General features: G+C 51.0%; 1 protein-coding gene across 1 annotated transcript; it reads right to left on the bottom strand.

Moving 5' to 3' along the window:
- Window positions 1-2,510: 2,510 nt before the first annotated feature.
- Window positions 2,511-3,350, bottom strand: LOC128899859 (gastrula zinc finger protein XlCGF67.1-like; the record flags this gene model as incomplete). The annotated part of the gene is made up of 2 exons (XM_054179573.1): window positions 3,231-3,350; window positions 2,511-3,143 (listed from the first exon to the last, which is right to left on the bottom strand). Coding segments are annotated over exons 1-2 (753 nt in total), but the record flags the coding sequence as incomplete, so codon positions are not given.
- Between the last annotated feature and the right edge of the window lie 21,846 nt (window positions 3,351-25,196).

Genomic DNA, 25,196 nt, shown 5'->3' with positions numbered 1-25,196 from the left:
CTTGAACACCTCCAGGGATGGCGACTCCACCACCTCCCTGGGCAGCCCATTCCAATGACGAACGACTCGCTCGGTGAAGAACTTTTTCATCACCTCGAGTCTAAACCTCCCCTGGCACAGCTTGAGACTGTGTCCCCTTGTTCTGGTGCTGGTTGCCTGGAGAAGAGACCAACCCCTTCCTGGCTACAACCACCTTTCAGGTAGTTGTAGAGGGCAATGAGGTCACCCCTGATCCTTCTCTTCTCCAGGCTAAACAATCCCAGCTCCCTCAGCCTCTCCTCATAGGGCTTGTGCTCAAGGCCTCTCACCAGCCTTGTTGCCCTTCTCTGGACACGTTCAAGTGTCTCGATGTCCTTCTTAAACTGAGGGGCCCAGAACTGGACACAGGACTCAAGGTGAGGCCTAACCAATGCAGAGTCCAGGGGCACAATGATCTCCCTGCTCCTGCTGGCCACACTATTCCTAATACAGGCCAGGATGCCATTGGCCCTCTTGGCCACCTGGGCACACTGCTGGCTCATGTTTAGGCAAGTGTCAATCAGCACCCCCAGGTCCCTCTCTGTTTGGCAGCTCTCCAGCCACTCTGACCCCAGCCTGTAGCTCTGCATGGGGTTGCCATGGCCAAAGTGCAGCACCCGGCACTTGGACTTGTTAAATGCCATCCCATTAGACTCTGCCCATCTGTCCAGTCGGTCGAGGTCCCTCTGCAGAGCCTTTCTGCCCTCTAACTGACTAACATCTGTTCCTAACTTGGTGTCATCTGCAAACTTGCTGATGACTGACTCAACCCCCTCATCCATATCATCAATGAAGATGTTAAAGAGGATGGGGCCCAGCACCGATCCCTGGGGGACACCACTGGTGACTGGCCACCAGCTGGATGTGGAACCACTCACCACCACTCTCTGGGCTCGGCCCTCCAGCCAGTTTCTAACCCAGCACAGAGTGTTGCTGTCCAAGCCACGAGCTGACAGCTTAGCCAGCAGTTTGCTGTGGGGGATGGTGTCAAAGGCCTTGCTGAAGTCCAGGTAGGCCACATCCACAGCCTGCCCCACATCCACCAGACGGGTCACCTGATCATAGAAGGAGATCAGGTTGGAGAGGCAGGACCTGCCCTTCCTAAATCCATGTTGGCTGGAACTGAGCCCTTGGCCATCCTTCAGGTGAGCAGTTATTGCCCCCAGGATAATCTGTTCCATCACTTTCCCTGGCACTGAGGTCAGGCTGCCAGGCCTGGAGTTTCCAGGTTCCTTCATCTGACCCTTCTTGTGTATGGGGACCACACTGGCCAGTTTCAGTCATCTGGGACCTCTCCAGTGAGCCAGGACTGGAGGACAATGATGGAGAGTGGCTTGGCCAGCTCATCTGCCAGCTCTCTCAGCACCCTAGGATGGATCCCATCCAGTCCCATGGACTTGTGAGTGTCCAAGTGGCTCAGCAGGTCCCCAACTAATTCCTCATGGATTTAAAGGATGATGGGGCTTGAAGTTCAGATTGCAGCATGGGAGGCTCCCTGTTCATGTTGCTGCTTCTGGGTTCTGGGATTTTTTTGGGTGTTGGCTGCTCCACTGGGATGGCAGTGGGACAGGGAGGGATAGGGGAGCAGCTCCCTTCTTTGGGCTTTTTCCTTGCTTGCTGCTGCTTGCTTCTGCTTTCCACTGTGCCTTTTCTGCACACAGGCTGAGGTCACTGTCCTTTTGTATTCTGATGATCTGATCTGCTCAGGAAACTCGTGCCTCATTTGTAGCATTTGGACTGGGCATGGACTGATCCAGACTGTGCTGGAACAGAGTGGAGCTGCAGAGCACCTGCAGTCAGCAGCCCTCTGGGTACTGCAAAGCCACCTCCTGTGGAGTGAGAATGGACAGTGCCTGAGGTGTGCTGCTGATTGCTGCTGGGCATGGTGCCGATGGCACAGAATGAGGGCTTGGGAATATCAAAGGTTAAGCTGAAAATTTGCTGCCATTACTCCACACCACCCTGCCTCATGCCACCTTCACAGGCCCTCCCTGAACTGAGCACACAGCTCCACCCCATCCCTTGGGAGCAAATGCCCCAAAATTTGGGCATTGAGGCAGGGATAGCTGAAATAAAAACAAACAGACAGGATTTAGGTAACTTTTAGGTTTTATTGACACAATTGGTTACTGTACAGGGAGGTTCTTACCCCAGGGAGACACAAAGCATTGGGGAAGAGCCAGACAGACCCTGACAAAGCCCTGTCCAGCTCCACTGGGAGCTCCAGCTGTGCCGACTCAGTACTGTAATTGTTCTCATTAGCAATAATTGGTGTTCAGAAGTGCAGGAGGTGTTTGTTGCTGCTGGTGTCCCCAGTCCCTGAGAACTGCAAAGGGAAAAGGGATGATTTTGGTGCTGGAAATGCTCTCTCAGAGGGGTCAGGGTTACCCAACAGATTCTAGGTGGATTTCTGCCCCGCTACAGTGCAGGCTACTCTCTGGTGTGGGTGCAGAGGTGCTTGTTGAGGGATCCCTTCTGGGTGAAGCTCTTACCGCAATCAGCACAAGCGAAGGGCCGGTGTGGGTGCGGCGGTGGGAAATGAGATTGTGCCTGTGTCTGAAGCTCTTCCCACAGTCAGCACAGGTGAAAAGTTTCTCACCGGTGTGGGTGCGGCGGTCGTGAATGAGCATGCCCCTATGTCTGAAGGCCTTGCCGCATTCAGCACAACTGAATGACTCGCCAGTGTGCACACGATGGTGCAGGCTGAGGTTCCCCCTCTCGGTAAAGGTCTTGCCGCAGTCGGCACAGCTGTAGGGCTTCTCACCGCCATGGATGAGTTGGTGTCGGATGCATCTCGTGCTCGTGGTGAAGCTCTTGCCGCACTCAGCACAGGGGAACAGATGTTCTCCGGTGTGCATTGGGCGATGGACGGTGAGACTGGAGCTGTGTTTGAAGCTCTTGCCGCAGTCCCTGCAGGTGAAGGACTTCTCAGTGCTGTGCACACTGCGGTGCTGGGTGAGGGCACACTGGTGAGCTAAGGTCTTGCCACACTCAGCGCAGCTGTACGGCCTCTCACCGGTTTGGGTGCGGCAATGCCGGATGAGAGTGGAGCTCTGTTTGAAGCTCTGGCCACAGTCACCACAGATGAAGGGCCGGGGGCCAGGCTGGGGGCAGTTGTGCTTCACCTGCTCGGAGCCAGGTGGGAAGCTCTGCCCACACTCAGGGCACTGATTCAGCTGCTTGGGTGGCACAGAGGGACCTGCTCTGGCTACATCCTCCTCTGTAAATTCCTTTTCCTCCTCACCCTGATCACCTTCATCCTCATGGTTATCCTCCTCTTCATACTCATCATCATCATAGTCATCATTCCCCTCAGCATCACCATCCTCCATCTTGTCCTCTTTCTCCTCCTTCTCCTCTCCTTTCAAACTGAGCTTTGGCTGCTCCAACTTGATCTCTGGGTGCTGCTTCTCCTCCCAGCTTTTGTCTGGGTCCTTCTGTGAGGCCATACTGTAGCAGGAAGGGGTCACAGCACTGAGATTTGGACCATGGAAGCACTTGAGCCGAGGATCAGAAAACCTCAGATTCTTCCTGGGACATGACAGTCCCTGACTCCCAACACCTCCGAACACCCAGCTGGAGGACAGAATGCAGGGGGAACTCAAACCTTCAGTTTCTGCCACAGTGTGGGCTCAGACCTCTAATACCTATACTGAGAGGTTCCTCTGATCAGTGCCCTGAAGTTTCCCTGGGGCTTACGAGTGGTCTTGTCCCACTCTCCTTGAGCCTGGTGGTATTGGCAGGGTGGCTCCTTGCCCAGACCCTGTCCTTTGAGCTCTCCTGGCTCAGGCAATGGAGGCAGCAGCACTGACCAAGGAAGACCAAACCACCTTCAAACTTCTCCCACCACCCTCCAAATCCCAACCCCAAACACCACCTCCTGACACACAGCTGACCCTCACAAACCCAGGGAGTTTCCAAACTCCAACACCTGATGTGCCTCAGAGCCCCTGGAGGGGTGAAATGTGGTGGGTAGGAGGAGGTGGAGAAGGCTGAGAGGTGCCCTGGGACTCTGGGATTCTGGGGGCTGGGGTCCTGCTGTTGCCCCACTCTGGGTTTCTTACCTGTTGGGCTGCTCCAAGGGGCAGATCTGCAAACTCAGCTCTTCCCCAGCACACAGGGGCAGGGATGATGGAGAGAGAGGGACACAACTCCTGCCACAGAGAATCAAAGGGCTCAGAGAGCACTGACCTGCAAGGGATGGCTCAGCACTGCCCAGGACCAGGCAGCACAGCTCAGCCTTGCTGGGGGCAGCTCCCAAGCCCAGCAGCACAGCCACAGCACACAGCCAGGGCTGATCAAGATGGGAGGCCTCAACAACTGCAGACTCAGCTCCTTGCCCAGCACACAGCCCCCAGCACACAGCTGCAGGCCAGCACCACAACACAGCTGCCTCCACACAGCCTCTCCCAGGCCTTCCCTGCAGCTACCTCCCACTGCCTGCCCAGGCCTCTGATGCCTGCACCTGCATTTGACAGCACATCTTGCTCTGGTCCCACCTCTCCTCCCTGGCCCTGCCCCCACCACACCTACTCTGTGCTCAGCTCTGCCCTGCACACACCTCTCTGCTGCCCACTCCCCAAGAGAAGATCAGAGCAGCCCTCAGGACACAGACAAAGGGAGCTTCATGATCTCTGGAGATGCAGCAAAGGGGGAAGGGACTTGGGCAGCTTCTTGCTAAACCTCTTCAGCCCTCACTGGGATGCTGGAGGAGTCTCTGCCTCCTGCCCAAACCTCACACCTCCAGCACCCTTCACACACCTGCAGCCCAAAGACACTCACTGGAAAGGGTTTGGCTTCTTTCTCTCCCTGACCATTTCTCTCACCTTGCTCTTTGCAGCTCTCCTGGAGCTGCCAATCCACAGCCCCAAGAGAAAATGAGGTTGGATGGGAGGGCACAGTGCCCAGGGGCTGCTGTTCATCTCCCAGCTGACACATGCAGAGCTGCAGCACAATTCACTCCTTTCACCTCCTCAAATGCTGACAGATTCTGCCATTCCCTGCACACACAGTTGCCACCTGGGCCCTGCATCCTCTCCCCTTCTTGGAGGGACAAGGCCTAATTCCTGCCTGACCATTCCCAGGCCCTTCCCTCATTCCCAGCCCATCCATGGCCCTGCTGCCTTGGCTGTCCCATGGCCCTGGGTCCCCCACCTCCACTGCCACTGCAGCTGGAAGGCTGGAGTGGGAAATGCTGTGGTCCTGCTGTTGCCCCCCAGTCTGAGTTCTTTACCTGCTGGGCTGTTCCAAGGGGCAGCTCTGCAAACTCTGCAGACCCCCTGCAGACTCTGCTCTTCCCCCAGCCCAGCGGGGCAGGGCTGATGGAGAGAGAAGGACCCAGCCCCTGCCAGAGAGAAGCAAAGGGCTCAGAGCAGAGGACTGAACTCCAAGGGATGGCTCAGCACTGCCCAGGACCATGCAGCAGAGCTGCACCTTGCTGGGTACAGCCCCCAAGGCCAGCAGCACAGGCACAGCAGCCAGGGAGGAAGGGCTGCTGGAGATGGGAGGCCTCGACAAGGGCAGGCTCAGCTCCCTGCCCAGCACACAGCTGCAGGGCAGCACCACAAGAGAGCTGTCTCCAGGCAGCCTCTCCCAGGCCCTGCCTGCAGCTTCTTCCCCCTGCCTGCAGCTGCATTTGCCAGGAGCTGTGGCTCTGGCTCCAGATCTCCTCCCTGCTGCTGCCCACAGCCCCCAACCCCACCAGCTCTGTGCTCAGCTCTGCCCTGCAGGCCCCCCCCTGCCAGCAGGGCCCTCTCTGTGGTGCCCACTCCCCAAGAGGAGACCAGAGGAGCCCTGAGGACACAGAGCAAGGGAGGTTCCTGCTCTCTGGAGATGCAGGGAAGGGGGAAGGGACTTGCCCAGCTTCTTGCTAAACCTCTTCAGCCCTCACTTGGATCCTGGGCAAACCCTGGCAGCTCCAGCACCACCCCCACACACATGCAGCATAAAGAGCCTCAGCTGAAAGGGGGTTTTGTTGCCTTCTCTCCCTGTCCCTTTCTCTCAGCTTTCTCTCTGGAGCTCTCCTGGAGCTGCCACCCCACATCCCCAAGGGGAAGATGAGGTCTGATGGGAGGGCACAGTGCCCAGGGGCTGCTGTGCATCTCCCAGCTGCCACCTGCAGAGCTGCAGCACAATTCACTCCTTTGGTCCCCTGCAGGGCTGCCAGGTTCTGGCACTTCCTGCACACACAGCTTCCAGCTGGGCACTGGATCTCTTCCCCTTTTGGGGGGGACAAGGCCTAATTCCTGCCTGACCACCCCCAGGCCCTTCCCTCACTCCCAGCCCATCCCTGTCCCTGCAGTCTTTGCTGTCCTGTGGCCCTGGGAGGGGAAAATAAATGTGGTGGCTGAGGAATCCTCTAAGGGACCTGGGCTGGAAGCAGGAGCACAAGAATGGAAGGGCTGAAGGCTGGTATGAGCTGGAGGGCTCCAGCCAAGGGAGAGGGTTGCAGAGGAGGGGTGGGGAGCAACCCTGCATCCCCCTCACACAGGAGCTGAGGAAGGGGGGGACAGAGAGGGAGTGAGAGCTCAGGTGACTCCTGCCCTGGGCTGTGGGGTGAGGTGTAAGGAGTGGTCTGAAGAGCATCATCTGCCTCATCACTGCCATCAGGAACCAGGACACAGCCTGGGCACAGCCAAAGCATAGCCTGGGCACAGCCAGGGCAGAGCCAGGGCAGAGCCAAAGCATAACCTGAGCAGAACCAAAGCATAACCTGGGCACAGCCTGGGCAGAACCAAAGCATAACCTGGGCACAGCCTGGGCAGAACCAAAGCATAGCCTGGGCACAGCCAAAGCATAGCCTGGGCACAGCCAGGGCAGAGCCAGGGCACAGTCAGGGCACAGCCTGGGGACAGCCTAGGCAGAGCCAAAGCATAACCTGGGCACAGCCAGGGCACAGCCTGGGCAGAACCAAAGCATAGCCTGGGCACAGCCAAGGCATAGCCTGGGCAGAATCAAAGCACAATCTGGGCACAGCCAGGGCATAGCCTGGGCACAGCCTGGGCAGAGCCAGGGCACAGCCAAAGCAAACCTGGGCAGAGCCAGGGCAGAGCCAAAGCATAACCTGGGCACAGCCTGGGCAGAGCCAGGGCACAGCCAAAGCAAACCTGGGCAGAGCCAGGGCACAGCCAAAGCATAGCCTGGGTACAGCCTGGGCAGAACCAAAGCATAGCCTGGGCACAGCCAAAGCATAGCCTGGGCAGAATCAAAGCACAATCTGGGCACAGCCAGGGCATAGCCTGGGCACAGCCTGGGCAGAGCCAGGGCACAGCCAAAGCAAACCTGGGCACAGCCTGGGCAGAACCTGTGCACAGCCTAGGCAGAACCTGGGCACAGTCAGGGCACAGTTTGGGCTCCCCCCTGGGCCTGGCTCTCAACCCAGGCACTGCCCTTTAGCACAGCAGCTGCCAGCACAAAGGCTCCAACCCCCCAGAGGAGCCTCTGCTGCACCCCAGACCCCATGCTGCCCACGACCCCTGCTGGCCACAGCAGCCCCCACAGGGCAGCGGGGGAGGGGGGGCAGGGCCAGCCCCTGCAGGGCACCAATGGCTCCTGCTGCAACACAGCAACAACCAGAGGGGGTCCGCAGCTGCCCCCAGCAGGGGGATTCAGCAGCACAAGGAACCCCACCGACCCCCCACCCCACTGCCCTACCCCACAGCCCCCCCCCAACACCGCAGCGGGGTGCGGAAGCAGCTCGCAGTCCGGAGAGGAAGTCCCGCCCATGAGCGGGGACTGCAGCCAATCGGAAGCGCCCAGACCGAGGCAGCTCCTCCCCGTGGGCGCTGCCGAGGCACAGCGAGGAGCTGCCGCTGCTGGCCGCCATTGCTGCCCCCACGGCCGGGCAGCCGCAGCCAATCAGAGCCGCCGAAACAGCCCAGCCACGCCCCCAAGTCTCAGCAGGGAACCGCCCCTGCCGGCCGCACGCACCATTGGGGCTGCCTCCAGGCCAGAGGCTGCGGAGCGCTGGAGCAGTGCCTGGGCTGTGCTCGCGGACAGCACTGTCATGACAGAGCTGCGGGGTTGTGAGGTGTGGTGGGGCGGGAGGGGCTGCGGGGGCTGGGGAGCACTGGCAGCAGTGGAGCGGAGTCGGGCAGGCTCTGAGCAGCCCCGGGGCATGGCAGTGCCGAGGCCATTCCTCTGCTGGGCCCCAGGGCTGCCCCGGGGCATGCTGGGAGCTGTGGCCCCAGTTCTGCGCGGGGCATGCCGGGAGGTGCTGCTCGCAGCCAGGGCGGCGCCGTCTGGGCTGAGCTGCGCTGTGGGGGCAGGGCTGGGGCACAGCAGCTCCGGAGCAGCTCTGAGCCAGCAGCTGTGCAGAGCTCCGAGGAGGGTTGGGGGAGCTCGGGAGGGTTGCTCAGAGGTTTCCAGGAGCTCTGGAGAGCTTTTCAGCCTCCTGGCTGGAAAGCAGCCCTGAGGAGAGAGACTTGGGGGTGCTGGGGGAGGAGAAGCTCAACAGGAGCTCTCAGTGTGCACTTGCAGCCCGGAAAGCCAATCAGAGCCTGCGCTGCAGCCAGAGAAGTGTGGCCAGCAGGGCAAGGGAGGGGATTCTCCCCCTCTGCTCAGCTCTGGTGAGACCCCACCTGGAGTACTGCCTCCAGTTCTGGAGCCCCTATTACAAGAGGGATCTGGAGGTGCTGGAAGGTGTCCAGAGAAGGGCCAGGAGGATGAGCAGAGGGCTGGAGTTGCTCTGCTATGAGGACAGACTGAAGGAGTTGGGACTGTTCAGTCTGGAGAAGAGAAGGCTCCAAGGTGACCTAATTGTGGCCTTTCAGTATCTGAAGGGGGCTACAAGAAGGCTGGGGAGGGACTGCTCAGGCTCTCAGATAGTGATAGGACTAGGGGGAATGGAATGAAGCTGGAGGTGGGGAGATTCAGGCTGGATGTGAGGAGGAAGTTCTTCCCCATGAGAGTGGTGAAGCCCTGGAATGGGTTGTCCAGGGAGGTGGTTGGGGCACTGCCCCTGGAGGTGTTTAAGCCCAGGCTGGATGAGGCTCTGGCCAGGGTGATCTAGTGTGAGGTGTCCCTGCCCATGGCAGGGGGGTTGGAACTGGATGATCCTTGTGGTCCCTTCCAACCCTGACTGATACTATGATACTATGATTTTTTTTCTGAGGATTCTCTGCAGGGTTGGGAACCCAAAACCTCCTCCCAGCCTCTCCCCAACTCTTGCAGAGATTTCGATGCCTCCCGAGGGGGCCTGGGGCAGCTCCAGGGGATCTGAATGTCTCGGGAAGAGTTTTTCTGTCGCCTTCCAGAGTTTCAAGCAGGTGCTGAGGACTTTCCCGGCAGCTTTCAGCCTTTTGAAGCATTTCTGAAGGATGTTGAAGACTGCGATAAGCCAGAGCCTGGCTGAGACCTCTGCAGAATCAGTTTGCAGGAGCTTGGCAGCGATGGGGATGAGGTTTTGGAATTGGTTTTGAGTTGTTTTGGCACTTTTCATCATTTCCTGAAGCTCTGTGGATTATTTCCAGCCCCTTTTCATTCCTTTTGCAGCTATTTTGCTTTTTTCGGGGTGCTTTTAATGGGTTTTGGGGGAGATTTTGCATAGCCTCAGCATTTTTAATGACTTTTGAAGATAGCTTGAGTATTTTAATCTCCTTTTTCATGATTACTGAAAACATTTTGATCATTTTCAGGCCTTTTTAATGATTTTTTTTTAATATTTTGACAATTTTAAGGGTTTTTCTAATGATTTTTGAGGTATTTTTATTATTCCCAGGCCCTTTCAATTATTTTTGAAGGATCTTTATTCATTCCAGGTCCTTTTAGTGATTTTTTTTTGCCTTTTTTAATGGTTTTTGAAAAGATTTTGTTTCTTTTCAGGCTCTTTGAATGATTTTCAGAGAGATTTGCATCATTTTTAAGCCACTTTTTACAAAGAATTTTGAGTGCCCAAAATAACTCCTTAAAATCTTCAAGTCTTCAAACAGAGATTTCAAAGCATCTTTAGGGAGGTTTAGAAGGTTCTAATAGTTTGGGAAATGTTAAAGTCTTCTCAAGCTGCTGAAACAGGAATCCAGAGGCACAAAGCTGTCAGCTCCCTTGAGCTGCAGCTATAGAATTTGGGGGGTTGAGATGTGAAGCATCAGGACTGTGGAACCTGCTGCTCCTGGTAGAGTTGATCCAATCCTAGAAGAGTTTGGGTTGGGGAAAACCCAAATTCAGATGGCAGCTGTTGGCAGGAGGAACATTGTCCTGCTTGCAGCAGGCCCTTTGAACTGCAGCTGAGGGTTCAGAGCTGCCTTAGGAGGAGACTTGAGCCCTGGGGATGTATCCCAATGGGAGTTGTATTCTCAGCCCGAGTGCTGCTGGTTTGCCACAGGGCTTCTGGTAGCTCTGTGCTTTGCCGTGGGAGGGAGGTGAGGGAGACAAATACCTGCTCCTCAGCACTGACTAGGTGCAGCCCAAGGCTGTGGTCATTGCATCATAGAATGCTGGGATGGTAGGGGCAGGAAAGAACCTCTGGAGAGGAGGTTCAAACCCCCTGCCAGAGCAGGATCCCCTAGGGCAGGTCCCACAGGAACGCATCTGGATGGCTCTGGAAGCTCTCCGGCAAGGGGCACTTCAGGGCCTCTCTGGGCAGCTGTGGCGGTGAGAGAAAGTTTCTCCCTCCCCCACAAAGAAACCACAGCTAACTCAGTCAGAGGAGCAAAGGATATGAGCTATATTTACAAGCAGGATGAAATGCAAATGGATATAAACAATATACAGTATTTACAACATATACAGAAATATACAGCAAAGAAAGTAATACAGAGCAAAACTCCCTCCTCCGGCCAGAGGAGGGTTCCCCCCCTGTACCCCCTCTGTCCCTCTACCTCCCCCCTTTATCTCCCAATAATCTATAATAGTGTGATATGTGGTCACTCATAGGGAACCAGTGAGGTCATGCCAACAAGGCACTCCAAGTTTATATAAGTTGTAGAAGTTCCCTTGCTAGGCACTTCTGCCTTTCCTTTCCCTTCTTCTATGCTTTACTGTGCTATACTCGCACCATAGGCCTGCACCATAGGCCTGCAATACTGGGACAATAAAGGAACAATACTCGATCATATTGGTCAGCTGTATTGACTCCAATCTCTGTCCCATTAAGTGGCGCCTGAACTCGTGATTTGGGATCCTCGGCCTACGATGCTGCTCGACTCAGCATAAAGAGGTACGCTCCGAGCGATACGGAAAGCCAGTCGAAAGCACTGCCCCCGTGCTGACAAATAAGCAGCGCGCGCTCAGAAAAGGAAGTGAATCTCACCTGGGCCCAGTGAGCAACCGGGGAGAGGCAAGGGGGAGCCCTCAGCAAAACAGAAGAGGCTGTGCTAAACGCCCTCCAAACTATCCTCTTTGTGAGAGGCATTACTGGTGATTCTGGGATCTTAAAAGGGCTATTAGCCTGGGCCCGGAATCATCCCCACGGCAACTAAGCTTTTACTTCCGAAGCGCAGGACGAGATTGCAGCCCAGCTGTGGGATGAGGTGCTAAATACTTAAGAAGAAGCTCTTCGCACTAGCCCCGTGTGACGGACTGTCACGTACATTGCAATCGATCAAAGCAGAGCAGTCTGCTCCCGATTCAGCTGCGGCGGCGTTTGTTTCTGACTGAGACGAACAAGGGAGATTTGGAAGGCACCCCCCGCCCTCCGCCCCCCTCCTCTCTCCCTGCATATCTTCTGTCAGCATCCTCCTCACAATTTCAATCACCTGCTACTCCTCCCTCTACACGAATCGTGGCTCTCTCACTACCGTCCTTTTGCGTGGAAAAATCTGCTCCTGCCACGTCAGTAGCGGCAGAAGCGAATCCTGATCGAGCTGATAAGGCGTGAAATCAAAATGGAGGTAGCTACGCATGCAGAATTAGGCAAAGAAGATGCCATGTCCGCCATCTTGGCGAGCACACCGTGTTTATTAGACACCACCACTGCCGTCAGCCCCAAGAAGAGAGAAAGCCATAAAAAGGCAGCAAAGCCTGTGCCTTGGTGTTTTCAACCCCCTCCATCAACATCTTCCTCTGATACCACCAGCGACAGCTTGGATTTGGAAGACAAGAGGACCGATACTGGGTGCCCGGACACTGCCGACTCTGCTTTACAACTCCTCATAGAACAAATGGAGTGTTTGCAGGCTCGTGATTATGGCATTATTGCGGCTGCACACCGCCCACGAACCCCGGCCACCCCAGCAGTGGTTCCCACCACAGTGGCAGCCCTCATCCCGGCAGCGCCCATACCAGCGGCGCCCCCCACCTCGTCAACTCTTCTGGCATTGCCCCCCATGCTGGTGGCCCTGGCGGATCCAGTGCGGGTTCCCGTCCCGGCGGTTCCAGCGATAGTCCCCATCCCCGCAGCCGTCCCCTTGGCAGTGGCCCCGGTGGCCGTGGCCACCTCGTCAACTCTTCTGGCATTCCGCCCCATGCTGGTGGCCCCGGCGGCTCTGGTGTGGGTTCCCGCCCCCGCGGCTCCAGCGATGATACCCGCCCCTCTGCTTCCTACACTCCAGGAGTTATCAACAGAGCATGGCACTCCAACGACGGTGGCTTCAATTGCGTTCCGATAAATCGATCGGGAGGGGCAGGGAACTGTCCCATTGCGTTGGTGGAAAGGTATTGTGGGAAATGTAGTCACAGCCTGTACCTTCATTTCCTGTGGTACAGGTCAACAACGAATGTAACAATCTCTGGACTGAGAAATGCTAAAGGAAGCTAGGCAAGCCATAGCTGCCTATGGGTTACAGTCAGGATACACAACTGCTGTAATCAATCAGTTGTTTTCAATGCATTTGTTAATCCCTTCTGTCACTTCTGTTAGCAAATGGTGTTTATTACATGGTCTGAGACCAATCCACTCGATCCCGGAGGAGATGGGTGCCTTACAACCTGGCTTCCCAACTCCCAGTCCCCTCGAATTGGGACCTGATTATTATTCATCTGAAGGATTGGTTCCTTACAATTCACTTACATCCGGAGGTCTCAACAGAGCCTACGCCTGCTGAGTCATCGATTAAGGCAGACTCCAACCACCGGTATCAATGCATAGCCCCAAGCATGCCAGAACTTTCTGGCTTGGCTTTTGCTCTCATTTAGAGAGCCTTATTGTGACTTTCTCACCTGTAAGTCTATGGATGATATCCTGATTGCGAAAAAGCTACACCCTAAGACAGTGCCCTCTGACTTTCAACCCATGTCAGCAAGCAAGTGGGTCACAAACACCACTATGCCTTGCAACTTCTCAAGTAAGTGGCAATTCACTTGCAAATGCCTGGGAAGCCACGCCCCGGCAGCCAGCAGACCTTTTACAAGGTGTCACTGCTACCCACCTCGATGGGGCGAGCCTTTTTGTTAGATCATATCAGCAACTGCAGCTTCCTGATAATGCTTTGCAGTTAAGTCAGGACTTAGCGATCAAAGAGTGGTCAAGAATCCAGGACAGTAACTCTGACTCTGTACTTTTCACTGCTCAGCAGGGTCTATCAGGGCCATTTGGTTCCTTTGTTGATACCTTACACAAGTCACTGTAATGGGTTGGGGCAGATCCCCTCCCCACCACAGGCAGAAATAACGACTCAGGCAAACGGATTGCAAAAGTGATGAAAGTTTAAATAGAAAGCAGTGAATGTTACAGAGAACCCAAAGCGCAGTGACAAAGATCCCAAAGCAAACCCAGAGGCATCCCATTCCCACCTGAGGGTACACCCGAGACCCTCAGGGCTCCTTCTTCCCCCTCCCACTGCTGGGCTAGTCTCAGCCGGCCAGGCCTGAGACTGCCCATCCCCCCGTGGCCTTGGGCCCAATCAGGCCCATGGCCGGGAGATCTCTCCCCCAGTTACCAAGTCTCGGAGAGGGAAGGAAAGAGGAAGTGCCAGACTCCGCACTGGATCTTATAGTGGTGCAAAGAATTATGGTAGGAAATACACACTTTCCTGTGTCCATCCCTCTGGGCTGGACTCCTGGACACAGGAAGTGAATGCACCAGGGGGGCACCCAGCTCAAACTACAACAGATCTGACTCATGATATGAAGGCAAAAATGCTGGATATTTTGGCATTTGACAATGCCAATGAAAAAAACTGAACAGGTTTTCAGCATTGTATCAACAGGTGCCACTGTCTCATGATTGCTGGACACAACAATGAAGGATGCAGCAATGAAGGAAGCACTGACAAACAGCAATGTATCTCACCATGGCCATAGAAGCAGCCCTGAAACCACAGGCATGACCACTGCACAAGGGAAACAACCTGGGTGGAAATCATCGTGCTTCTGGGAAACCTAGGTACTTTAAATCAAAATTGCCTGACTGCTGGACAGTCTCGAAAGTGTCCACTGTCACAGATCTAATCATTTTACTCTAGATTGTCGTAGGCAGGGAGATTGCTCCAGCAGCGCGAAGATACCCTGCGACGACCCCAAACCAGGATTCTTGGACCGCACCTCCCCCTCGCAGCCATCCTCTGACAGCGTCTAGCGGAACTACCAACAGCCGCATACCACCTTTGAATCCACAAAGCGTTGTCAAGTTCAATTGATACGGTCCTTTGGGTCACAGACCCTGTGCTCTGTTAATTGGCAGGTTGTCTACCTCTAGGCAGGGCATCCTTACAATTCCTGGTTCAATACATTCTGATTATGACTGGGCTATGAAAATTATGCTCTATACCATTACCTCTCCTGGTAGCACTCTTGTTGGGACAGAAATTGTTCAGCTAATATCATTTGAGTCCTAAGTGCCTAAACTTCTAACAGGATTCCTAGAGCAAAGAAGGCTCGGGTACCACCGATATGCCTGATATCTCATTGGCCCTAACAATCCAAAAGGGAAAACTGGAACAGATTGTATCTGTCAGACACCCTTGTGGACAAATTATACAAATTTCAATAATTGTGGATACTGGAGACGATGTTATTATTATGTCCCGTCATAAATGGAATGTCCACTAGCCATTGCTCATGGCAAATACTGAAGTTATGGGATTAAAAGGTATCCACACGACCTGGGTTAGCAAAGAGCTAGAGCAATTAGCTTTAACAACTGCAAATCAGTCACTGTAAGACCATCTGTGTCAACCCTTCCAGTTGCTCTAATGGGCTGACATGCCTTAAGTCAGCTAGGAGTACAAATTTATTTTTATTCCTTTTCTGGAGCAGCTACTGGTCAGCAAATTAAAATGGAAAACAGATAATTCAGTTTGGGGGGAACAATGATTGTTCAGACAATATAGGCTGCAAGTTGTTAAGACCCTAATACAGAAAAACAATAGCAACTAGGGCACACCTTGCTAGCCACCCCCACCCCTGCCCCCGGACAAAGGAGAATTTTCTGGTACGACTCTTGCCGACAAAAGCTCTGCTCTGATTTAAAGTTCCAGTGCTAATTTCTTCATTTCTTCATTTCTGTTTGCAATGTCCTCAAGAGATTTGTTATTTAGAGTTTTGCTAAGTTTTCCTGGTAAGCATAATGAATGGTATGCATTCGGTACTTATAGGTAGTTAATACATAGTAATTGCACTAAGGTGTAAGGACTTAGTAATGAGTTCACCTTGTAAGATTTTCTTTTGGTTTGAACCTTCTTAGTTGTGTGCCTAGGCATTTCAAAGGAGCTCCATGTAATATAGTTAAGGTTTGTAGTAAATAGGTATTAATTTTTAAAAAGTATTCCTTAGCTAATGTAACATCTTTAGATTTCCTTCTCAGACATAGACTAGAAAAAAATACAAAAATGGTGAACAAAAAAGGTAAAAATTGCAAAGGAAAAATTTAAACATACAAATATGTAACAAAAGTACAAAAACTCTAGATGCAAAATAGAGTACTAAATAACAGAATAATAATTTTAAAAAAAGAAGAGCAACAATAAAAACAAAACATGACTGTGATGGGTTGGGGCAGGTCCCCTCCCCACCACAGGCAGAAATAACGACTCAGGCAAACGGATTGCAAAAGTGATGGAAAGTTTAAATAGGAAAACAACAATAAACAACAATGAAAGTTTTACAGAGACCCACAAGGACCATGATAAAGAGAGAGATCCCAGAACATACCCAAGAACATCCCATCCCCACCTGTGGGTACACCCAACACCCCCCCAGGGCTCTTCCCCCACCCCCAACCCAGCCTTGTGCCTGGGCAGGCCCAAGGGAGGCAGCTCATGCCATTTTACCTAGGCAGCAGCAGGGGACGAAAGAGGAAGTGAAGACCCCGCATGGACTTTTTATAGGGGAGCAGGGCATTATGGGAATGGAATACCTGGTCCCTGTGACCACCCCCTGGGCTGGGCCCACCCCTTGGGACCTCCCAGGTGTGGCCTCCGCAGTGGCATCTGGGCCAGCACCCAGCCTAAACCACCACAATGACACACTAAAAAATCATAAGGATTGCTTATAAAAAACATAAGAATTGTTAGAAAAAAAATTTTTAAAGGGTTCTCAAGACTACTACATTAAAATAAACAAAAAAAATCTATAAAAAGAAAAATCAAGAAAATTAAGATGAAAAGTGATAATAAATAAGAATTAATAGAAAAGAAGAAGGTTAAAAAATAAAAAAGCAAAAATAAAAATTAAAGTAGAAAATAGAGTAAATAAGCTAAACATGCAAAATAAAAAATAATTACAATAAATAATATGAGATTAGGAAAAAAGAGATTAAATACTAGATAAAAATATATTAAAAAATTGAAAATAAAAAATTTATTAGAATAACAAATTAAAATACAGATTACAAAATTACAATAACAAAATAAAAATAATAATAAAGAAGGTAAAAGAAATAAATTTTAAAATGACAAAAAGTAAGTTAAAAATAATAATTAAAAAAATGTAAAGAACAAAGAAAAATTAAAATAAAATACAAAAATAACAAAAAATTATTAGACAAATATATCAAAATTAGATTAAAATCAATTAAAAAATAAAAAATAATTAAAAAGTATAGATGAAAAATAAAATACAATGGGAAAAATAAAAATAAATTAAAGCAGTACAAAAATAAAAAACCAAAAATAAGAAATTAATTAAAGATTAAACAACAGAACTAGATTTAAAGTAAAAATATTAAACATATAAAAATAATTAATAACTTCAGAATAGAAATATTAACTTGAAAATAATAACTAAAAATGAAATAAAATAACAAAAAGAAAAAATAATAATAAAAGAAATACATTCAAAATAAAATAAAAAATAATACTAATCAGATTAGAATTAAAAAGAAAATATAAAATTAATTTACAACAAATAAATTGAAATAAAAGGAAGTTAAAAAATTGAACAATTAAAAACATGTAAAAATAATGGAAAAAATTAAAATTCAACTTAGAAAAAAATATAATTAAAAAAATTAAATTAAACAGATTTATTAAAAATATATTTTAAAATATTAGAAAATTAAACAGAAAATTAATTTAAAATTTTAAAATAGCTCTCATAAAAAAAACAAACAAAGAAGAGACAAAATTAATTACAAAATATGCTGAATCGTAGACTAGTAGAATGAGTCAGGGTTGGAAAGCACCACAAGGATCATTTAGTTCCAACCACACTGCCATGGGCAGGGACTCCTCACACTGGGTCAGGCAGGCTAGAGCCTCGTCCAGCCTGGTCTCGAATACTTCCAGGCACGGGGCCTCGGCCACCTCCCTGGACAACCCATTCCAGGGCTTCACCACGCTCAGGGTGAAGAATTTCTTCCTCACATCCAGCCTGACTCTTCCCATCCCCAGCCTTGTTCCATTCTCCCTAGTCCTGTCAGTTCCTGACATGCTAGGATGTCCCTCCCCAGCATTCTTGTAGGCTCTCTTCAGGTACTGGATGGCCACAATTAGGTCACCTCGAGCCTTCTTTCCTGCTACCTGCGATCATCGCAATGAACAACGGGAGAAGAATCAAGACCATGAGGAAACAGCATTGCCCTTGAAGCTGAACATTGATCATCTGCGATCACAAACATCACTCAGAAGAATGTACCATGGCACCATGTGAATTAGGACTGAATATTATGGTTGTTTGATAACTTTGTCTTCTCTCTTGTTAACTAAGTGTGCCTCTGAATGCAGACATCCTAGGGGATAAAGTTTCATCTTTACATTTCGCCAAAAAAAAACTGAACCAAAACAAAATCAAAACAAACAAACAAACAAAAAAAAAAAAATGGGGGGGGAAGAGAGAATACCCCCACAGCAGAAAAAGTTAGCTCATGGTAACCCTAGAAATGCTGTAACCCTAGAAACATCAACCCTAGAAGTGCTGTAACCCTCTCACCACAAGACACACAGCACAACTGTCATGAAAATGACAACCAGCAAACCTCCCTAGCACTGACCTCAACAACTGTCACGGTGATCCAAGATGTCAACAGAAAGCATCTAACTTATAACTGAGTGTCGTGACTGCTTAACTGTTGTGTGAACACTAAGAGATTAGAATTACTAGGATGAGCAAAAACACGTTATTTTGTGTAATTTTATATTGGGCAATGCAATGAAGCTCTTTTTGCTCTTGCTGTTTGCCTGTGAGTTTTCTGTGAAGCTAGAGCCTGGCCAGATCTACCTTTACAGATTAAAGAAATCTTGCTACCATTAAACAACTCATGAGTTTTTACCATCCTAGAGAAAAGAAAGATGCAACATAACCCTAAAGCAGATTGTAAAAGACAGTGCTGAGGATTTCATTTGTGTCCTAATCTCTGTGTGCAATGTGTTCAGGCATAATCAAGTCTTCTCTGTCAATAAGAGGAGTGAAATGTAAAGATCAGAACTATTAAGATCAAAGTTCTTCTTTACAAGGTTTAGAGGATACAGTCTCAAGCTGTGCCAGGGGAAGTCTAGGCTGGAGATGAGGAGAAAGTTCATCCCAGAAAGAGTAATTTGCCATTGGAATGTGATGCCCAGGGAGGTGGTGGACTCCCCATCCCTGGAGGTTTTCAAAAAAGGATTTGACATGGCACTTGGTGCCATGGTTTAGCTAGTCATGAGGTGTGGGGTGTCAGGTTGGACTCGATGATCTCTGAGGTCTTTCCCAACCTTATTGATTCTATGATTCTATGATTCTGTTATCTTTGACCATGGATTATGCCAGCTCTGTTAGAACATTCTAACTAGTTCAACTTAAGCTTTGTGCCTTGTATGGGTTACATCAGTCTGTTAGACATGCTGCACTACAGAACTTCTGCTTTCGCTATCCAGCTTAGCTTTGCCTTGCTTGCTTCTGTGTATGCAAGTAGTGTCCTGTATGGGATGAGAATAACTCCCTTGACCAGACTGCTCACAAAACCAAAAAGGGGGATTTGTGGGAACACCAGCAATGAGTGGTGTGAGCAATCTGGCAGTGCAGGCCTAGAGCCTGACATGGTGGGAGGCCACGCTCAGCATAAGTGCAAAGCCAGCTAGCAGTGTACCAAACAGTGCTGTGCCTGCAGCATGTAACTAAAACAAGGCACTGGTAGCTATAAACATAGAAAATTATCTTGGGACAACAGGACATGCACCTGCATCAACAAACCTCACGTCTCATCAGTAGTTGGACCAATAATCTATGATAGTGTGATGTGTGGTCACTCACAGGGAACCAATGAGTCCATGCCAAGAAGGCACTCCAAGTTTATATAAGTTGTAGCAGTTCGTTTGCTAGGTACTTCTGCCTTTCCTATCCCTTCTTCTTCCATGCTTTACTGTGCTATTCTTGCACCCTAGGCCTGTGCCATAGGCCTGCCATACTGGAACAATAAAGGATCGATACTTGATCATATTGGTTAGCTGTATTGATTCCAACCTCCGTCGTCACTTTTATGCAAATGCATGCAGCTTGGGCAACAAACAGGATGATCAACAGGCCACTGTGCTGCTGGGATGCCATGGCATAGTGGCTGTTACTGAAACTTGGTGGGATGATTCCCATGACTGGAATGTAGGGATAGATGGGCATAAGCTCTTTAGGAAGGATAGGCAGGGAAAGAGAGGAGGAGGTGTTGCCCTCTATGTCAATAACCAGCTGGAATCAGTGGTGCTCCACCTGGGGAGGGATGGTGAGCTGCTTGAGAGTGTATGGGTTAAAATTAAAGTCAAGACAGGGGAAGGAGATATTACTGTGGGGGTCTCCTGCAGGCCACCTGACCAGCAGAACCAAGCAGATGAGGCCCTCCACAGGCAAATAGAAGTAGCTTCCAGGTCACAAGCCCTGGTCCTCATGGGTGATTTCAACCACCCTGACATCTGCTGGAGGGACAACACAGCAAGGCACCAGCAATCCAGGATGTTCCTGGACTGCATAGAAGACAACTTCCTCCTCCAAATGGTAGAGGAACCAACAAGAAAGGGTGCTATGCTGGACCTTGTTCTCACCAACAGGGAAGGGCTGGTAACCAATGTGAGGCTCAGAGACAGCCTTGGCTGCAGTGACCATGAAGTAGTCAAATTTAACATCCTCAGGGCAATCAGGAGGAAGTATTCTAAGCTTATGACCCCAGACTTTAGGCGTGCAGACTCTGATTGCTTCAGGGATCTGACAGCCAAAGTATTGTGGGACGAAGCCCTGGAGGGAAGAGGGACCCAGGACAGCTGGTCAGTATTCAAGGACCACCTCCTCTGTGTCCAGGAGCTATGTATACCAACAAAGAGAAAAGCAGGAAAGAATGCTAGGAGGCCTGCTTGGATGAGCAAGGAGCTGCTGGACATGCTATCACTTAAAAGGAAACTCTACAGGCAGTAGAGGGAAGGACAGCTAGAACAGGAGGTATATAAGGAAGCTGCCCGAGCAGCAAGAGACCTGGTTAGGAAAGCCAAAGCAGAGTTTGAATTGAATCTACCCAGGGAAGTTAAAGGGAACACTAAGAACTTCTACAGGTATATGAATGGGAAGAAGACGACTAGGGAAGGTGTGGGCCCCCTCAGAAAGGAAACTGGTGAAATGGCCACAAGTGATGAGTAAAAGGCTGAGGTACTCAATAACTTCTTTACCTCAGTCTTCACTGCAAGGGCCTCCAGCCACAATCCTGATGTCATGGAAGACAATGCCAGGGACGGGGAGGAAGAACTGCCCATGGTAAGTGAAGATCAGGTTGGTGATCACCTGAAGAACCTGAAAGTGTTCTAGTCCATGGGACCCCACGGGATACGCCCATGGGTACTGAGAGAACTGGCAGATGAGGTTGCTAAACCCCTCTCTATTCTATTCCAGAAGTCATGGCAGTCTGGGGAAGTCCCCACAGATTGGAAAAGGGGAAACATTACCCCCATTTGCAAAAAGGGTAAGAAGGAGGAAGCAGTCAGCAGTCAGTCTCACCTCTGTGCCCAGAAAGATCATGGAGAAGATCCTCCTGGAGGCACTACTGACTCAGGAGAATAGTGAAGAGGTGATTTGGAACACTCAGCATGGCTTCACCAAGGGCAAATCCTGCCTGACCAACCTGGTGGCCTTCTATGAGCAGGTGACAACTTTAATAGATGAGGGGCAAGCAACTGATGTTGTTTGCCTGGGCCTGAGCAAAGCCTTCGACACTGTCCCACACCATGTCCTGGTCTCCAGGCTGGTGACACATGGGTTTGATGGGTGACCACTAGATGGATACAGAACTGGCTTGATGGCCGCACCCAAAGAATGGCTGTCCATGGCTCCATGTCCCAGTGGAGGCCAGGGACAAGCAGAGTCCCTCAGGGATCAGTCCTGGGACCAGGCTTGTTCAACATCTTTGTGGGTGCCATGGACAGTGGCATTGAGTGCAGCCTTGAGCAGGGTTGCTGATGGCACCAAGCTGTGTGGTGCAGCAGACAGCTGGAGGGAAGGGATGCCGTCCTGAGGGACCTTGACAGGCTGGAGAGGTGGGCACAAGCAAACCTCATGAGGTTCAACAAGACCAAGTGCAGGGTCCTGCATCTGGGTCGTGGCAATCCCAGGCACAAATCCAGGCTGGGCAGGGACTGGCTGGAAAGCAGCCCTGAGGAGAGAGACTTGGGGGTGCTGGTGAATGAGAAGCTCAACAGGAGCTCTCAGTGTGCACTTGCAGCCCGGAAAGCCAATCAGATCCTGGGCTGCATCAAGAGAAGTGTGGCCAGCAGGGCAAGGGAGGGGATTCTCCCCCTCTACTCAGCTCTGCTGAGACCCCACATGGAGTACTGCCTCCAGTTCTGGAGCCCCTATTACAAGAGGGATCTGGAAGGTGTCCAGAGAAGGGCCACGAGGATGAGCAGAGCGCTGGAGCACCTCTGCTGTGAGGACAGACTGAAGGAGTTGGGGCTGTTCAGTCTGGAGAAGAGAAGGCTCTGAGGTGACCTCATTGTGGCCTTCCAATATCTGAAGGGGGCTACAAGAAGGCTGGGGAGGGACTTCTCAGGATATCAGGTAGTGATAGGACTAGGAGGAATGGAATGAAGCTGGAGGTGAGGAGATTCAGGCTGGAGGTGAGGAGGAAGTTCATCACCATGAGAGTGGTGAAGCCCTGGAACAGGTTTTCCAGGGATGTGGTTTAGGCCCCATCCCTGGAGGTGTTTAAGCCCAGGCTGGATGAGGCTCTGGCCAGCCTGATCTAGTGTGGGGTGTCCCTGCACATGGCAGGGGGGTTGGAACTAGATGATTGTTGTGGTCCCTTCCAACCCTGACTGATACTATGATACTAAGGGAGGTTGTAGACAGGCAGAGTGTGACCGTTTGACGCTGTGCCTTTAAGAAAGGGGCACACTGGCTAAATGTTTGTAAAATATTTTGGTATTCTAAACGAATTTCATTGGTAGGATTGTGGGAGGAGAGATTGGACCCAGGGGAGTTGGGAACTTTCTCTCAGTCTTCCTTTCTTCGCTGTCCCTTTCGGCTGGATCTGCTTCTGGGCTTCTTGCCAAAAGATAAGAACTAACTCCCTGTGCATAGGCCTCTGTCTGCTGTACTAACTCCCCTTTCTTCTTGTCTTCTACCTCTTTTGTGGGAGAAGGGATGTAGGGGGGTGAAGGGGGCACAGGGGGAAGCCCCCTCTGTGGGGGGTCTGGTTTCTGACTGTGTTCATTTGCTGTATATTCCTGTATATACTGTAAAATACCTGTATTTGTTGTGTTACATATAATCTGTTTCCTTGTAAAATAGAATCTCATTTCTCCGACTGGGTTTAGCCGTGGTTTTTTCTCAGTGTGGGGGGGGGAAAGCAGAGCCTTTCCTTTCAAACCACCACACAGAGGTTGGTCTCTTCTCTCAGGCAACCAGCACCAGAACAAGAGGACACAGTCTCAGGCTGCACCAGGGGAGGTTTAGGCTGCAGGTTAGGAGGAAGTTGTACACAGAGAAAGTGATCGCCCATTGGAATGGACTGGCTGGGGAGGGGGTGGAGTCACCATCACTGGAGGAATTGAGGAGAGGACTTGATAGGGTACTTGATTGCATGGTGTAGTTGATTAGGTGGTGTTGGATGACAGGATGGATGCGATGATATTGAAGGTCTCTTCCAACCTGGTTTATTCTATTCTGTTTTATTCTATTCATCTAAGAAGGGCAGTAAGTGATCAAGTGGCTTTGCGGAGCATTAAGCCCCCAGCCAGGGCCAAACCAGCATACATGCCCAGTCAGAAAGGCACCACAGGGTCTGGCAGAAACCATTCCCAATGCCCTGGGATGGAGCAAACCCTGAACACAGTGAAGGCACCCAACTGCAGCGGGCTGTGGCAGGAGGAGTGTGGCCACTCAGACACAGGACTCAGCACAGCTGTGGCCACATCGGGATGCTTGGTGTCTGGGTGTGGGAATATCCAATCTGAAGGAATGGAGAGGAACTGCAGAGACTGCAGAGCAGATCTGCCAGGATGGGGGTTGACATCTCTGTGGAGAGGCTGAGGGACCTGGGCTGCTTCAGCCTGCTGAATGGAGGCTCAGGGTACTGCCAGAGCAGTGTGCACATGGCTGAAGGGTGGTTTCAGAGAGGATGGAGCTCTTCTGGGGAGTGGGGAGAGACCAAAACCTCCACGATGTACAGCTTGGAAGGTTCAGAGTGGAGATGAAGCCAAAGAAATGTCCCTCCAAGGGCAGAGCTGCTATGCATGAGGCCATCCAGAGGTGTCAGGCAATGGCAGGGAGAGCTAAGACAGCTCAGGGAAGGGATGGAAATGGCAGGGGGAGAGCTGGCTGGGGAAGTGTAAGAGTCTAAACTCCTGGTGTGACTCAACAAAGATAAAATCACTTGCTGCTTGCCCAGCCAGTACCAATCCTGGATGCAAATCACCTTGCGATTCCATCGTGATAACACTGGACTGCAGCTGGCCTACAACAATGACCCAAGGACCCAGCCATCACGCCTATAATTTCCTAGCTATCAGATACCCCCAGGAAGGGAGGGTGATGAGTCAATGGACTCTCCGCCTGTCTCCTGATGTGTGATAAGTGGGTAGGCAGGGAGATGGAGAGGAAGGAGGCGGAGGCCCCCCCCCTCTATCCAGACCACTGTCCAAACTCACATGAATACACAAAAAGACTTCCTGGGGAACGATATCTGGATACTTATGATTTCCTGGCTCCTGAATTCCTGAGGGACAATGCTCGGACACATACCTAAGGACTAAAAACTGTATAAAAGGCTTGACCACTACTGGCTTAGGAGGAAGAAAAACGCAGGGAAGAAAAATGCAGGAGAGAAAAACACTGAAGGAAGACCATGCTGCTGAGAAGGAAGGAAGCAGACTGAACCCTCTGTCTGTGTCCTAAGTCCCGCTTGCTGCCACTCATGGAGCTGACCCACGCTGCCCAGAGGGACCTGGTCTCTTCTCCCAGGCAAGCAGTACCAGAACAAGAGGTGAGGGGTTTGGAACATAAGCCCTACGAGGAGAGGCTGAGGGAGCTGGGGTTGCTTAGCCTGGAGAAGAGGAGACTCAGGGGTGACCTTATTACTCTCTACAACTACCTGAAGGGAGGTTGTAGACAGACAGATGTTGGTCTCTTCTCCCAGGCAAGCAGTACCAGAACAAGAGGACACAGTCTCAGGCTGTGCCAGGGGAGGTTCAGGCTGGATGTTAGAAAAAAGTTCTATACAGAAAGAGTGATTGCACATTGGAATGGGCTGCCTGGGGAGGTGGTGGAGTCGCCATCACTGGAGGTTTTTAGGAGAAGACTTGACGGGGTGCTTGGTGCCGTGGGTTAGTTGTTTGGGCGGTGTTGGATTGGTTGATGGGTTGGACGCGATGATCTTGAAGGTCTCTTCCAACCTGGTTTATTCTATGGATTCTATGTAT

This window comes from Dryobates pubescens, unplaced genomic scaffold, assembly GCF_014839835.1.
Source record: "Dryobates pubescens isolate bDryPub1 unplaced genomic scaffold, bDryPub1.pri scaffold_86_arrow_ctg1, whole genome shotgun sequence".
In the NCBI taxonomy this organism is placed as follows: Eukaryota; Metazoa; Chordata; class Aves; order Piciformes; family Picidae; genus Dryobates; species Dryobates pubescens.
Note: the sequence above shows the minus strand (reverse complement) of the source record. Positions and strands in the feature narration are given on the sequence as shown.